Here is a 17006-nt window from a genome sequence, read left to right as displayed (position 1 = left end):
TTTTTAACCACGTGTCTACCGGGCACTTTCACCCCCTTCCTGCCAAGGCCAATTTTCAGAACTGTCACACTTTGAATGACAATTGCGCAGTCATGCTACACTGTACCCATATGAAATTTTTATCATTTTTTTCACACAAATAGAGCTTTCTTTTGGTGGTATTTAATCACCTCTGGGTTTTATTTCTTACAAAAAAAGTTTTTCTTATTTTCTGTGAGTAAATTTTGAAAATAAATAATTTTTCTCCTTCACTGATGTGTGCTGATGAGGCGGCACTGATAAGCACTGATAGGCTGCACTGATGGGCACTGATGAGGTGGTACTTATGGGCACTGATGAGGTGGCACTGATGAGGAGGTACTAATATGCCACACTGATGGGCACTGATAGGCGGCACTGATGAGCACTGATGGGCACTGAGAGGTGGCACTGATGGGCACTGAGAGGCAGCACCGATGGACACTGATGGGTGGCATTAATGGGCACTGATGGGTGGCACTGATGAGCACTGATGGGCGGCACTGATGGACACTGATGGACAGCACCATCAGTGCCCACAATCAGTGCCCATAGTGCTGCCAGTCAGTTCCCTTCAGTGCCTAGATGAGCAGGCACTGATGGGCACTGATTGGCAGCACTATGGGCACTGATTGGCAGCACTGATGGTGGGCACTGATGGCAGGCACTGTGGGCACTGATGGTGGGCAGTAATTGGCGGTTTATTTACATTTTGTGTAATCAGGGCACTGATGATCAGTGCCCTGATTACTTGTACTTGTCTCCCCTATGTGGAGGAGCCGCTGATCGGCTCTCCTCAACGGCACTTCCTCATTTACATGTGACCGGCTGTGATTGGATGCAGCCGATCACATGGGTAAAGAGTCATGTCATTGACTCTTTACCGAGATCGGGATTGCGCCGTATCCTAGCAATACGGCGCGGTCACGATCGCCACTCCACGCGCCCCCGGGAGCGTGCGAGAGAGACTGTTCTGGTGCGCCATCATATGGGCGGGTAGCAAGTGGTTAAGGTAGTTTTGACACAATTAACACTTATAAATGTTCTTTAGAACATGACAAATCTTCACTTTTTGAGTGCCGATTTATATCAATCTTTACTTTGCAGAAAAGAACTTGCAGAAAACTTATCCCAGGAGATAAAAGTCAAACTGTACCTTCAGTGTTTTTTTTTTTCTCCACAGAGCTCGCAAAAAGGTGCTGAATAGGAATGACCAAAGCCATTCCGACAAAATTGAGGTTGCCGTGAAATTACCAATGTTGCCATCGGCAAATTTCACAGAATTGAAAACACAAAATTTCCCTCATTGAGCTGCCTCGGCAAACTGTTCCTCAAAGACAGATCAGATGGCAATATATATATATATATATATATATATTTTTAGTTTTATTGTTTTTTTTTTTTTTCTGTTGAATAGATATTTTTCGTTTGATTTAGCCATATTTAGCTGCATTTCTTTCAATTATTGGTTTATTTAGACTTTTTTTTGTTCACGAATATTTCTAATTGGATCTAACTGGAAAAATGTATGAGAATTGTGTAAATCTTGGGTAAAACATTTATGAGTAGACCTCTTTGTATTTTATTTCCTGGTTTTTTTTTTTTTTGGTTTTTTTTTTGTGCTTAATGGATTCATAATGTTTTTCATTATCTTTTTTTTTTCCATTAAAAAAAACACATATCTAATGAGGAATAGGTTCTGGATTTAAAATTTAATTCATTAAACTTAGAACCCAAAACAAACTACACAATTGCAGTCTTTGTAACCACTTCAAGACCTGGCCAATTTTGACATTTCTCACATACAGTATGTGTAAAAATCAGCATTTTCTTTGCTAGAAATTTACTTAGAATCCCCAGACTTGTTATGTTTTCTAAAAGCTAGGGGTTAGAGGTTGTTTTGTTTTGTTTTTTTTCTTTTAAACTTGGTATTTTTTGTTTGATTTAGCCATATTTAGCTGCATTGCTTTCATTTATTGGTTTATTTAGACCCCGTTCACACTGGGGCGATCCAACTTCCCCAGGCGACCACACCTCGGAGCGGCCGGCACGGACTTCATAACATTGAAGTCAATGCAGGTCGCTCCGGGTCGCCCCAAAGAAGCTCCGGACCCTTTTTATAAGTCGGAGCGACTTGTGTCGCTCCTATTAGAATGGGTCCACAGCTTCTGTATGGCAGGTCGCCTGACAGGTCGCCCCAGTGTGAACGGGGGCTCAGGCTTTTTATTTTCCCCCACGATTTACAAATATTCCTAATTGGATCTAACTGGAAAAATGTATGAGAATTCTGTAAATCTTGGGTAAAACATTAATGCGTAGACCTCTTTGTATTTTTTTTTCTTGTTTTTTGTGCTTATTTGATCCATAATGTTTTTCATTATCTGTTTTTTTTTTTTTCGGTAAAAAAAAAAAACCACATATCTAATGAGGAATAGGTGCTGGATTCAAAATTTAACTAATTAAACTTAGAACCCAAACAAACTACACAATTGCAGTCTTTGTAACTACTTCAAGACCTGGCCAATTTTGACATTTCTCACATACAGATAGGGCTCTTTCACAAGGAGCGGACCGCATTGCGATCCGCTCCGGCACTTTTTTTTTTTTTTCACGAAGCGGATGACACTTGTGTCATCCGCTCCGTATGTCCGCATATCATCCCATCCGTTTGCGGATGATATACGGACATAATGTAAGTCTATGGGCATTGCGGATGTCAACGGTCAGCGGTTTGCTTCCTTTCCGTTTTTTGAACGGAGGAAAAATAGGGTTCTGTTCCGTTCCAAAAAGTAAGAAAATCGGATGTCAGCGGATGGTATTCCGCTGACATCCACAATGCCATTGACTTACATTATGTCCGTAAATCATCCGCAAAAAAATTGGATGATTTGCGGACATACGGAGCGCCCGTGTGAAAGGGCCCTTAATCATGCTGGCGGGTACTGCTGCAGGAAACACGCAGCTGCAGTAGAGAGCAGAGCCACTGCTTCCTGTATGGATCCTGTCACAGGCAGAGTGCGTTTCATATCACTTCGCCTGTGACAGACCTGGAACTACAAAGGAAGCAGAGGTTCTGTCACTGACTGCAGACATCCTAAGTCTCCCGTGGCAGCCGGGAGATCGCACGGCACTTGCGGGTGTCCGTGAGCCGCCGGCCAAAGGCGGGGGACTTCCGCAAGTCACGGGAGACTTGGGATGTCTGTGTATATATACTGTACGTGATCCGGCACATGGCTGTTGCCTTGTAGCAGTAAAACTGCTATGGGGCAGACAGCAAGTGGTTGATATTGCTATTATTATTTCTTATTATTATTAATAATAATATTAGTCATACTAATCTTTGTTGTCATAATAATCCTCGGTCATTATTATTATTATGATGATTATTGTTATAATTTATTGTCTTCTTTATTATTGTCATACATGTAAATAGTAAGATGTCTGTATTCTATGTATTCTAATCCAAGGGCAGCACATGAATAAAGTGTGGGAAGAGATCTCTGCCCGCATCGCCCGCCTTCACCTGTTTACATCTAATAATCAATAGATTAGTGAACACGAATCTTGATTAAAACAAGTGTTGGGAAGCAGCTGCAACGCTACACAAGTATGAAATTGTGTATCTCGTTCATATTTGGACTATTGTGTCCCTGTAATGGGAACTTAATGTGATGAGTCGGTTCACGCTTGCTGGGAACTCCTGGGAGTAGTTGTTATGTTCTATTTTCTGAGCCTGACATCTGGGGAAAATAGCTATGGAACGTATTTCTCAGTATTTATACCATTGAACCTGAAGAGATGTGATCGTGTTCCGTTCTAAATTACCATAATTTTTTTTTCCTTGAAAGTGTGACTTAGTTAAGGCTGAAGATACTCACAGATAGAACATCTGTATACAGTATCAGTTGTGCTGTAAACACGTGCGTCCAGCACAGGGGTCTTCAAACTATGGCCCTCCAGCTGTTCAGGAACTACAATTCCCATCAGGTCTAGTCATGTCTGTGAACGTCAGAGTTTTACAATGCCTCATGGGATGTGTAGTTCCACAACGGCTGGAGGGCCGTAGTTTGAGGATCTCTGGAAGGGTTCAGGGTTGGGCCTAATGCGCACTGGGTGTTTGCCCAGCTCTTCTAAATGCCTTATTTTTGGCAGGGAAAAAGCAGTGTAAAAGCCGCGCCTAAGTCTAGGTTTATAATGAGAAGCCAGGTATTGGAAAAAAAAGGGGGCTACGATAGAGTCAACACATATGTAGAAAAATATAACTTTATTGAGACATGACAATAATAACGAGAAAGTATACATGATACAAGAGAGGTTATGGAGTAAAAGGCATACAATACATTATCCAAAAAGAGAGCAACCAAAGGGCCCAACCCCAAAAAGTAATGGGCCTCCCATACCCCATTACCTTTTTGGGTTCCTCCCATACCCCATTACCTTTTTTGGTTCCTCCCATACCCCATTACCTTTTGGATTTCCTCCCATAACCCATTACCTATTGGAGTTCCTCCCATACCCCATTACCTATTGGGGTTCCTCCCATACCCCATTACCTTTTGGGGTTCCTCCCATAACCCATTACCTTTTGGATTTCCTCCCATAACCTATTACCTATTGGGGTTCCTCCCATACCCCATTACCTTTTGGGGTTCCTCCCATAACCCATTACCTATTGGGGTTCCTCCCATAACCCATTACCTTTTTGGCTTCCTCCCATACCCCATTACCTTTTAGGGTTCCTCCCATAACACATTACCTATTGGGGTTCCTCCCATACCCCATTACCTATTGGGGTTCCTCCCATACCCCATTACCTTTTGGGGTTCCTCCCATAACCTATTACCTATTGGGGTTCGTCCCATAACCCATTACCTTTTTGGGTTCCTCCCATACCCCATTACCTTTTGGGGTTCCTCCCATAACCCATTACCTTTTGGGGTTCCTCCCATACCCCATTACCTTTTGGGGTTCCTCCCATAACACATTACCTATTGGGGTTCCTCCCATACCCCATTACCTTTTGGGGTTACTCCCATAACCCATTACCTATTGGGGTTCCTCCCATAACCCATTACCTTTTTGGGTTCCTCACATACCCCATTACCTTTTGGGGTTCCTCCCATACCCCATTACCTTATGGGGTTCCTCCCATACCCCATTACCTTTTGGGGCTCCTCCCATAACACATTACCTATTGGGGTTCCTCCCATAACCCATTACCTATTGGGGTTCCTCCCATACCCCATTAACTTTTAGGGTTCCTCCCATACCCCATTACCTTATGGGGTTCCTCCCATACCCCATTACCTTTTGGGGTTCCTCCCATACCCCATTACCTTATGGGGTTGGGTCCTTTGGTTGCTCTCTATTTGGATAATGTATTGTATGCCTTTTACTTCACGACCTCTCTTTTATCATGTATACTTTCTCGTTATTATTATCATGTCTCAATAAAATTTGTTTATATATTTTTCTACATATGTGTTGACTCTATCGTAGCCCCTTAAAGTCCCACAGAGGGTTTTTCTCCTGTTTCCAATAAGTCTAGGTTTACATCTATGCCGTTGCTGTTGATGCGGTTTTGTGGTGCGCTTTTCATTTTAGAACTCATGTTTTTGATGCATTTTTGCATGCAGTTTTCTTTCATTTTGTGGTCTTTTTTTTTCTCTTTAACAAACTGTGAAAGCTGGCTGTTAAGGAGCGCGCAGCCGCCGCGCCCTTTACAACCAATGAGTCATCAGCCCTTTACAACCAATGAGTCATCAGCTGTCCGCAGCCCAGCGCTCCAGTGAGTGCAGAGGGCAGAGCAGAGAGCTGGTAACTGTCTGTCAGAAGTTCTCTGGGAGCTTTGAGAACCAAGCGATCAGCGGTGTTTGATCACTCGGTTCTCAGTGTTAGAGGCGCCGGGGGAACAGATGTAGTGTAGGACTGATGTAACATCCACCTAGGTAAGTATGATTCTTAAGAAAATAAAAATAAACCCGTACATCCCTTTTAAGTTGATCCCTGTGACTGGAAAGTGCACTGGAAGCTTCATTGGGCACTGGCAGTTGTGCATTGGCACAGGGTAACCAGGTGTCAAAGGATTTGCCCCATAGTCTTCAGCACCGTTTGATACTTGCTATGCTACTACCTCTAGAGAAGATTGTCCTCTAACTACTAAGTACCGAGCATTTTGGAGAATCCCATGCCCTAACCCTTGCCCTCTCCTGTTAAGGTTCTTCAAGCAATAAATCTTAAATTGACATCTCCTAGACTGTTTATTGGAGCCGGTGTGCATAGACTGGTGCTTGTGTGGATGGGCAGCCTCTATATTTGTTGGGGAAGAACCAGTTAATACCAGAGACCGTAGCGCTACATACTGATAATTGTGTATTTTTTTATAAGCCCGTGGTTTACATCCCTCGTGATTTAAACATACTGCAGCAACCATCCACCTGACATCTTAGATTATCACAGAAATCTTAAATCCATTGACAAGAGCTGAGGATAGACCTGTGTTTTTTTCAGAGTAGCGTAGGCAGGACAAAGGAGCTCTTCAACGGAGATGTACTTAGCAAAATTGCTCTTGTGACACACTTGTTATTTGCAAAGAAAAAGAGGATAGTGCTGAAAGGAGGGTTTTTTTCCCCTCTAAAAAGCCTACAAGATTAGATGCTACAAACAGCTAAAAACTATTTTAGGTTGAATGCAAAGGGAAGTAATAGCTCTTGTACAACCAGCATGAGGGTATGTAGTAAGGATATACATCATGCATCTCTTTGATCTTCTGTATGTTTTTTTCTTCTGTTTCAATTTTGTTATCTGCTTTAGGGCTCATTCACGCTTGGCGGCAGCCCTTGGTCCCCCCCCCCCCCATTGAAAAGCAGTTTGCGGTGGGAGGCGATATGTGATTTAACACTGAAAAGTCCACACCACTGTGCCGCAATTGTGGGCATTACACAGATTTGTTGAGCAGTTGCGGCACAGCTCCATTCACTGCCTGCTAAAGGCAACATGGGGTATAATTTTTGTCACGACACGTGTACAACCCTGTGCGCCCGATGCTGTGGCTTGGAGAGAGAAAGCAGTGGAATGGAGGTAAAGCCGCAGCTCAGTTGCTTATTTTTACCACCCTCCAGCAACACGTGAGATCGCGCTCTTTGGACATTTGAATATTTGCACTATATTTGCACAATAATCCTAACAAACAGTAAATACGCTTTAAAACAAGCCCATACTGACCTCTGTAGCTATAGGCACTATGGAGCAATTCAGGAAGATGTCTTAGACTGAGTTCACACTGGCATAAAAAGCAGGGGTTTGAGAGGCGTTAAGACCCTCCTCAAATGCCTATGCACAAGATACAATAGACAGCATATTTTGCTGTTCGCACTATCAAAACATATAGCGTTAGCATTGCTTCACTTCAAAATGAAAGCCTCATGTCAAGTCAGGAGGCATTTGAAGCCATTCAACACCCCCCATTCAAGTCTATGGTAATGCTCTGGCAGGCATTTGCAGCACGGTTTCAGTGCGGTTGTGGCGCATTAAAATTAGTTTCTTTCTTTCACTTTCCATTGTAGAGCATTTTTAATACTCATCAAACACGCCGAAACCACGCATTTATGGAGCATTTTTAACGCTTGTAAAACGCCCCATACTAAAGCTCAGTGACGCCTGTCTGACGCCCATACTAATGCCATACAAACACTATAGGAGCGTTGTTAAGCATTAGAGATTTAGTCTAGTATGAACAAGCTCTTAATCATTTTCTTAGTAGCTCAGCTCACCCTGACCTTATTTTGCAAGCAATAATCCAGAAGCTTCGCTGACCCTGCTCCCCCATATCAGCTGCAAATGAATAGCTCAGCTCTTCCTGCTCCCCAATGTCAGCAATGTCAGTTGCTCAGCAGCTAAGCTCACCCATTCCTTTTTTCAGCAGTCACTTATCAAACTCAACATCCCTCTCTCAGTAGCTCAGCTGATCCTGTACACTCCTCCCAACTGTGACTTAAAAACAAGCTGCTAAGTCACTGATGGGAGAAGGGAGCAGGGGGAACTGAACTGCTGAGAGAATTATGTAAATTAATGAGAATAAATTACACCACACTGCCTGCAGCTATAGAGGTCAGTAATATCTTGTATAAACTTGAGTGTTCATTAACTGGCCACAGCTTCACTTTAAAGTAAACCCGTCATTACAAAAACACATGGGCTACCATGGTGTCCTCCTTCTGAAACTGCTAATTTTGTGAGTTATCCCTATTCTGTATTTTGGCACAGATCCAGAACAATCTATATACCTGCTCTTGGTTAGTTATAGAAGCAAGAGGGCCATCATGAGATCCAACCAATGGACATTGTCAACTATTGCCTACTGACAGGTCTCCTTTAAAACTAGTACAGATACAGAGGACAAGCATCTGATACAACTAAGAGGGACTCATTGGTGGTCAATTGGTCATTGTAGGTCAGTTAGGAAACATGTCTGCCCAGTAATGACACATTCATAAACTATATACTGGTACATTATGCTGATTTAATAGCAGGTTTGTGGCACCATAAGGATGAGCATCAGCACTACACAGGAACTAAAACTATGGTGGACAAGGGCAGTGCCTATCTTTAATATTGTCCTTTCCTCAAAATTTACTACTGGTTTAAAGGTGCACTTGAATAGTGGTTACCGTTTCGGATTTCTTGCCATGTCCTAAATCACTGTTTTTTTTTCTACATAGGATGATGCCGATGGTGATCCAGTTTTCAATCCTGATCATGCTACACTCGGCGCTGGTACTGATAACGACGGCGGAGGATTATAAATGTCTTCCCCTGGTGCTCCGGAAAACCTGCTGCTGGATTAATGAGACGTACTTGGCGAGGAATGTCATCATCTTCGCATCCATTATGATTAATTTCCTCGGAGCCGTAATCAATATCGTAAGTCATTTCGCCGCGGGAATGCCTAGGTTTGTGGGTGGTTGGAGGAAGAATGAGGAATAGAACACAGAATTCTCTATATGACAATAATTAGAGATGAATGTTCAGAACGAGCCAAATACATTACTGGGACAACTCCAGGCATATTAAAAACAAAAACACCCTTTATTTCGGTTTTGTGATCATGCGGATCCTGTAAAATGATTTTTCATCTTCCTTGTCTGAAATAGGCCTTTCTGCTGAGCTATGGTCGAAAGCTGAAATTAGCTTGGAAGTAGAAGTGTCTTCTCTGATGGGTGGAAAGAGTTTTGTTTTAGAAACAGTAGGAAAGGTTAAAAATCTGTCAATTTCTTTTTGTTGTCTTTGTCCCATTGGGGGATTTTCCCTTCTTTCTGTGTCCCATTGGGGGATTTTCCCTTCTTTCTGTGTCCCATTGGGAGGATTTCCCCTTCTGTGCCCAATAAAGGGAATTTTGACCAAAGTAAAAGGAATCTTCTTTTGGGTATTGGAAGATTTCCCTCTGTTCCTGTTTCAGTAACAAGAGCACAACTGTGGGTATCCCGTCACCCTTGGTGGAGACAGGGAAGGCAATAAAAACAAAACATCTAGCCCCTTCCACAGTCTATCCAAATTAAACACATTTTTGGTATTGGATACACTATAAGGGATGACCACCGCTAGCCAGGGTGTACATAACCCATTGATGCTCACCTTCTATGCACTTCTGCACTGAGATCCAACCTTTTGAATGCTCATTGTAGGATGGTGTAAGAATTCTTCCTTCTGTTCCTCATGCATCCTTGTTTGCACCTGGCAGTGTGGCCAAAGCACTGTGCACCAGGAGGTCACATGTTCCTCCATACCTAGAAGGACAGGTATTTGCCAAAGGAGAAATTAAGTTGTAGGGTGAAGAGGACAGGCACTTCTATGCTGAATCCCAACCTTTTGTATGTTCTTTTTAGGATGGTGTTAGACTTCTTTCTCTTGTTTCTTATGTGACCTTGCTCAAGCCTGACAATTTGACATCCCAGGAGGTCACATGCTCCTCCGTACTTAGAAAAGGCATTTGCCAAAAGAGCAATGACGTTGTAAGAGAGCACAGTAAAGGCATGTTTTAGCAGATGAAGAGGACAGTCAACTATCAGATTATCCTATAGGGGCTTCAATGCCTCAAGCACTTACACAAGTTTGTGTACACTTGACCTAAATGAGCTTGTTGGACATCACATTGCAAAACCATGAGCATGTTCAAGAAGGCCATGATTTTGCATGTCAAACAGCCATGTGACTATAAAAGCCTCCAGACTTCTGTAAAGACTTCCCACAAGATTTTGGAGTGTGTTTGTAGGATTGCGTGCTAATTCAGTCAAAAGGGCATTTGTAAGGTTAGGTACCAATGATAACTGAGAGGACCTGGCTCATAATCGGGGTTCTAATTTATCCCCAAGGTGTTCTGTATGATTGAGGCTACTCCAGTTCCTTCACATAAAACTTGTGACCATTAGGCTAATCTACTAAAAGAGTTAATAATCCTTCATCTGTAAAAGCAAACTCCTGTATTTTACTGTAGGATTCTCAACTCCTTTAGTACATGCCTCCATGTCTTTTGCAACCCGGAACTCAACAATTTAGAGGAGTGTAGACACACTTTTGTGCATATGATATATTGAAGCCAACTATGTGTCTCTTGTGATTGGTTAGCAAATTTGAGCCAATAAAATAGCTCAACAGGTTTAATGCATCAAGAGTTCCAACGATTCTTTATGTAGTCTAAGAGGAATGGGGTCACAGACATGTGTTTCAAAATGTGAAATTTTTGGCCAACTCCTAGTTGTCCCTTCTATTGCAAACCCCCCCCCCCCCCCCCCGAAAAAAAAATTGTAAATTAGGTAATTGTCAGTTTCAACAGATTAATGTAATTTAAAGCCCAGCTAGCCCTAAATTTGATAGAGATGGGAAGTATTAGAACTTGTGTTGAGTTTTTGTTGCTGTCTATGTATTCTCTAGGGATATTTCCCTTTCATTTTTTTTGTCCTGAGTAACACTAAAACCAGAAATTAGGGTGAAATGGTGTCACCAGAAGGAGAAGAAGACACAGGAATCATTAATATCCTTACATTTGTTGGTACGCTTCTATTCTGTACTAAATAACTGTGTGTTTTTTTTTTTTTGTGGTCTTTATCCTAATTGGAGAGATATCCAGAACAATCATTATTCTTATCCTTCTATTTGGCAGTCTGTTTTGCAATTCTCCTTATTTGCATCCAGTATCTGAGCCTCTAATGAATGAAAAGTATTGAATCCCCCCAAAATGTGTTGGCTTTTTCTTCTGAACTCCTATCATTTGCAATAAAGGTTTACTGGACTAACCTAATATTTATGGTGATCTTGTCCTTTTCACATTCTTTAGACTACTCCAGGGACCCCCAAGGATGCCAGCACTTCGGCAGGTATCAGCAAATGGTTATCCTTATTGGGCAAAGTGATATAAAGCCAGAAAAAAACAACACATTTTGGCTGATCAGCTCTTAGTCAGCGATGGCTGGCCAAAATGCATTGGTTTTTCTGGCTGTATGTCACTTTGCCCAAAAACCTTTGTTGACACCTATCGAAGTGCTGGCTTTCTATATTAGTTTGTCTACTAGTGAAATTTTCAGAGACCTTGCAGCCTGAGCACCAGGTTCTGAAGCCTTTGGAATGTCAAGTCAGCGGTGGCAGTGCTGTTTCATCTGTACATAAGCCTTGGCTGAGCTGCCTCTAAATTTTGGATGCAAAACCATATTCCCTCTATTTTGGGTGCAGCACTCTAATAGCACATCTACCATTGAAATGCTATGCAGGAAGTGCTGGACAGGAAGTCTAAGCAACATCTCCTTAAAGCAGAGTTCCGCCCCCCCCCTCCAAAAATTAAAAGTCAGCAGCTACACATACTGTAGCTGCTGACTTTTAATATTAGGACACTTACCTGTCCTGGAGTCCAGCGATGTCAGCACCGCAGCCGATGTTTCCATCAGCTGTCGGGTGCTCCCGCCGCCATTGCCGGTCAGGGAACCCGGCAGTGAAGCCTTGCGGCTTCACGGGCGGGTCCCTACTGCGCATGCGCGAAGCGCGCTGTGCACTCGGATTGGCTCGGCGGTGGAGGGTAGGAGGAGGGGTCATCACTTCTCCGCAGCGCCGTTCCCGGAAGTGGGGAAGGGTAAATGTCAAAAATAGGTACCCGTTTCCCCCTTTCCCCTGAAAGGTGCCGGAAGGTGGGGAGGAAGCAAATGAGCGGAAGCACCACATTTGGGTGGAACTCCGCTTTAATGATCATATGAGTCACCTTACCTTTCTCACATGACAACACTGATGCTTTGCGTTTGGTCCAACACTGTTACATGTACTCATCCTTCCTTCCTTTCCTAGCAGCATGTACTCCCCTTTCCTCCCTCCCCCACAACTCTGTTTCCCCAGAGAAAAGAGTCTATAGTCCCATGGAAGCTCCAGCAAAATCGGTTGGGTTATACAATGCACTTTTTCTTGGTCCTGGCAGGCAAACAGAGTGGTGGGTGAGTACATGCTGCTAGGGATGGAGGAAAGGTGAGTACATGCTGCTAGGGAGGGAGGAAAGGTGAGCACATGCTGCTGAGGATGTAGTAAAGGTGAGTGTATACTGCTGGGGAGGAGGGAAAGGTGAGCATATGTTGCTGGGGAGGGAGGAAAGATGAATTCATGCTGCTGAGGAGGGAAGAAAGGTAAGTACCAGAAAGGGAAATACATGCTACTGGAGAGAGAGGGAATGTGAGTACATGCTACTGGAGAGAGAGGAAATGTGAATACATGCTACTGGAGAGAGGAAATATGAGTACATGCTACTAGAGAGAGAGGAAAGGTGGGTAGATGATGCTGGGGAGGGTAGGAAGGTGAGTACATGTTGCTGAGGAGGAAGGAAAGGTGAGTACATGTTGCTGCAGAGGGCAGGAAGGGGATTAGTTGCTGCTAGGGAGGACAGAAGGATGAGTATATGCTGATGGGGAGGGTAGAAACATGGGTACATGTTGCTGGGGAGGGAGGAAAGGTGAATACATGTTGCTGGGGAGGGAGGAAAGGTAAATATATGTTGCTGGGGAAAGCAGAAAGGTGAGTACATGTTGCTAAGGAGGGCAGAAAAGTGAGTACATGTTACTGGGGAAGGTGGAAAGGTGAGTAGATGCTGCTGGGGAGGGAGGAAAGGTGAGTACATATTGCAGGGGAGGGAGGAAATGTGAGTAGATGCTGCTGGGGAGGACAGAAAGGTGAATGCATACTGCTGGATAGGGCAGAAAGGTGAGTCTATGCAGCAGGGGAGGGTAGAAAGGTGAGTACATGTTGCTGGGGAGGGAGGAAATTTGAGTAGATGCTGCTTGGGAGAGCGAAACGGTGAGTACATGCTACTGGGGAGGGCAGAAAGGTGGGTACATGTTGCTGGGGAGAGAGGAAAGGTGAGTAGATGCTGCTGGGGATTGAGGAAAGGTGAGTACATGCTGCTGAGGAGCGAGGAAAGGTGAGTACATGCTGCTGAGGTTGGAGGAAAGGTGAGCAGATGCTGTTGTGGAGGGTGGAAAGGTGAGTAAATGGTGCTGGAGAGGGGGGAAAGGTGAGTGCATGCTGCTGGGGAGGACGGAAAGGTGAGTGCATGTTGCTGGGGATGGCAGAAAGGTGAGTACATGCTGCTGGGGAGGGAGGAGCTAGGTGAGCCCTTTCCTTGTGATGCATGGGCAAAGGAAAGATTCCATTTGAAGAGCATAACTTTCACTTAAAGGTTAAAAAGACACAGAAAAAATTGATTCCCCTCTAAGGATTTTATATGACACAGTTCAGAAATCTCCCTTTGCCTAAAACATTGGCTTGCTTTCAGCTAGTGACTAAAGCATCCATGTAGTACACATTATACAATTTTATGTGCAGCGTATTCATGCAAATTCCATCTCTTGTGGTTTCTTTTTTTTTTTTTTTACTGCTACCTAATTCCACACTTTGCAAATTACCATTCTGCATAAGTGACTTTGAGGGTAAAAAAAAAAGTTTTGAGAAAAACAAGATTGAGTGCCAGCGCGCTCCGTTCCAGCAAATGAAACTTTTGCAATTTTCTTTAAATAAGATCTGGGATTTTTTATCACGTAGAAGCCAAATTATGTTGGCTCTTTTTACTCAGAAAACAAATTTGCAGCAGGGAATGAAATCTGGGCAGCTGCTGTAAATATACGCGGCACAGCTTGCATACATCAGTATAACTTAGAGGGATTGAACAGTGGAGCGTACACTCCAGGATAATCAGGGCAGAGTGGGGATTTCCGAGAGCCAATATCTTGGTTATAAAGGCAATCGGAAAATTGTTGAGCAAATGCTATTTTCCTGGCTGCCATTCTGGCCCCCTTGCTTCAATACTTTGAGTCACTTACCACGAAGTATGCAAATAAGAACTTCTGACCTTTTCCGGACTTTCTTGATCTACATAATTGTAGCACCCTCTAGTTAGGTGCTAGTGCACATAGTTCTTAGTTTAGGAAAAATTGGCCTGGCTTAGAGCTAGGCCTGGAATGAATCTGGGTCAGGGCTGAATGACTAAAAGAGGCTGAATAACTCAGCAAGCAACACCTCTGGTGACTCCCCCTGCTTTCTGGAACCTTGGAGAAGCTTCCAGATGCAGTAGGGTGGAGAATAGGAGGAGCTGTTTGGAGTATTGGTGAGGGCCCCAGCCACTCACCAGCAAAGTGGGCTGGCAGGGGGCAGGACCTCATAAATACTCATGGATCATGCCAGCAGGGGCAGTCAGGTGGAAGATGAGGAAGGAGTGCTAAGGAGGCTGTTGGTGGTCCTTGAGGGTGCCCCCAAGTCTGGGGGGAACTCGGGCCTGGGGCTCGGGTGCTAGAAGGACCCTCTACAACACAGGGAGGAAATTCTTCCTAGAGGCATGGGAGCAAGAAGAGGACAGCGGGAGTAGGTAGGCACGTCCAGGAGTCTCCAGGGAAGTCAGCCAGGCGGGCTGGTGAGTGAGCAGTCTGGGAGGACTGTTGAGTCAGTCTTGGAGGACTGTGGAGAAGTAGCCAGGGGGGCTAGTAAAAGGGGTAGCTGCAGCCAGGTGGGCTGGCAGTGCCTGAAGAGGTGGTGCCAGGATCAGTTGCCACAGGGAAGTAAGCAGGACACTGGACTTTGCTACGCAACCAAGGGGCCTGAGGTCCCTGCCTGTAAGGGAGCTTTGCCAGATTTACTAAAGGTGTCCCAGCTGAGTCTGTTTTTGCAAGCGAGTGCTGGAGGAAGAGGAAGAGTGTACATAGAGACTGTGTATAGCTGTATATAGGAAGAGTTGTCCCTGAAGAGTTTTCTGAAGTTAAGGGGTCATCCCATATTGCCCCTATTCCCTATCCAAGTTTATTCCCCTCAATAAAACAAACAACAAAAAAGAAAAAAGCAAAGCACTGGACTGTTCTTTGACTCAAGTGTGCCTGTGAAAATTCGGTGTGTCCCCTTTCTATTCACGGCTCCTTAGGGGGTGCGCTACATAATTGTTCAAGTTTAGTGACCAGAGACTCAGGATGTGTTAAAGACCATGAGGCCATTGTAAGGTCATCCCTTGTATTGTCTTATTGTTCTGCGTATCCCCTTCACTTAAACGCACCCAACTTTTTGTTCTCTGTAGAGTGTACCCAGCCCTACAAAAGCTGTTTTTGTATGGCTGTAGAAGCTGCACTAAAATTCCAAGCAGGGATATCAGCCCTGCCTACAGGACTACAGAACACCTGCCCTCTCTTTAGCTCCATAACATAAGGGGGGGTATTCTGCAGTACAGAAATGAGAACTGGGCAGGGCTGACAACACTGCTGAGATTTCAGTGTAGCAGAGGCAGCGTTGTCAGCTGAAATGGGAAGTTAGGAGCTCACTGGATTTCTGGTAGGTCAACGGATGTAGTTGTAACATTCTTTAAAAGACAACACATGAATATATTGTAAAGTTATATTGAATACTGTTTTTCCCCTTATTTATGTATTAATGTTAGCGGCAAGAAAAGGAATAATGGTCTGTAAGGCTGGTTCTGAGTGATATGAAAAAATGTTCTATGAAGATTCCCATTGTGTCCTATGGCTTCATGCATGCACACAGACTCAAAAAAATACTCCCATCCATACCAGATCTTTTTGCCAGGACATGGCAGAAAAAGTAAAGTGATAAGAAAGGTGTAAATATATATATATATATATATATATATATATATATATATATACAAATATAAAATATTATATAAAAATAACAAACATGCCATACCTGCTATGTATAATGGTATTGCACAGGGCAGCCCCGATCCCCCTCTCCTTGGGTCCCTGCCACCGCTCCTGGCCCCTCCTTTTCTCCAAGTGCTCCCATAGCAAGCTGCCTGCTATGGGGACATTGGTGCATGCTCGCTCCCGAGCCCCACCCTGTGTGTCCATAAAACACACAGATCTTGGCTCTGCCCCACCCCCCACAAATAGATCCAGCTGCTGTCTCCCAGCCAACCAAGAGGCAGAGACCCAGGAGAGCAGTCGCTGTCATGCACATTGCAGCATCGCGATCAGGCCCAGGTAAGTATTGGGGGGGGGGGGAGTTGCATACTGAAGGTATTGGGGGGGGGGGGGAGCAGCATACTGAACGTTTTTTACCTTTATGCATAGTATGCATGAAGGTAAAAAACCTTCAGGCTTTAAAACCACGTTAAGCGTAAAAAATGCTGTTTTAGTGCATAACTGCGCAGATTTACATGTGGTGGTGTTTAGAAGCATATGAGCATAAATTTAAGCACATATTCATGCATTTATGTGCATTAAGGTGCAGCTTTGGGGCATTTTTTTATGCCTTTAAAAACTGCTTTTAAAATTTGGATCTAAATGCCTTATGTACATGGCTAACATTGAACTGTGTTTAAAAGAATAATAAAAAAAATATGCTGGACACTTGTAAAAGTGGAGTTTTTTTGTATGTCATTGTGCCTGGGTGTATGATGCTTTTCACACTTGAGTGGTGTGTCTCTTGAAGCTTGTCGCTCAAAGTTCAAAAAACAACATAAGCCCAAC

The 17006-nt window shown here is 43.8% G+C and overlaps 1 protein-coding gene across 2 annotated transcripts in view; it reads left to right on the top strand.

The window, feature by feature from the left end:
* The window catches only part of ADCY8 (adenylate cyclase 8), a 523977-nt gene that overhangs the window by 385904 nt on the left and 121067 nt on the right, over nt 1-17006 (top strand). For both annotated transcript variants that reach the window (XM_082257568.1, XM_082257567.1), the window contains one exon: nt 8739-8940. In XM_082257568.1, the coding sequence (XP_082113694.1) occupies nt 8739-8940 (202 nt within the window). The remainder of the gene's footprint in view (nt 1-8738; nt 8941-17006) is intronic.

Source organism: Pelophylax lessonae, assembly GCF_965119305.1.
Source record: "Pelophylax lessonae genome assembly, chromosome: 5".
Taxonomy (NCBI): Eukaryota; Metazoa; Chordata; class Amphibia; order Anura; family Ranidae; genus Pelophylax; species Pelophylax lessonae.
This window is presented reverse-complemented; position numbering and strand designations above follow the sequence as displayed.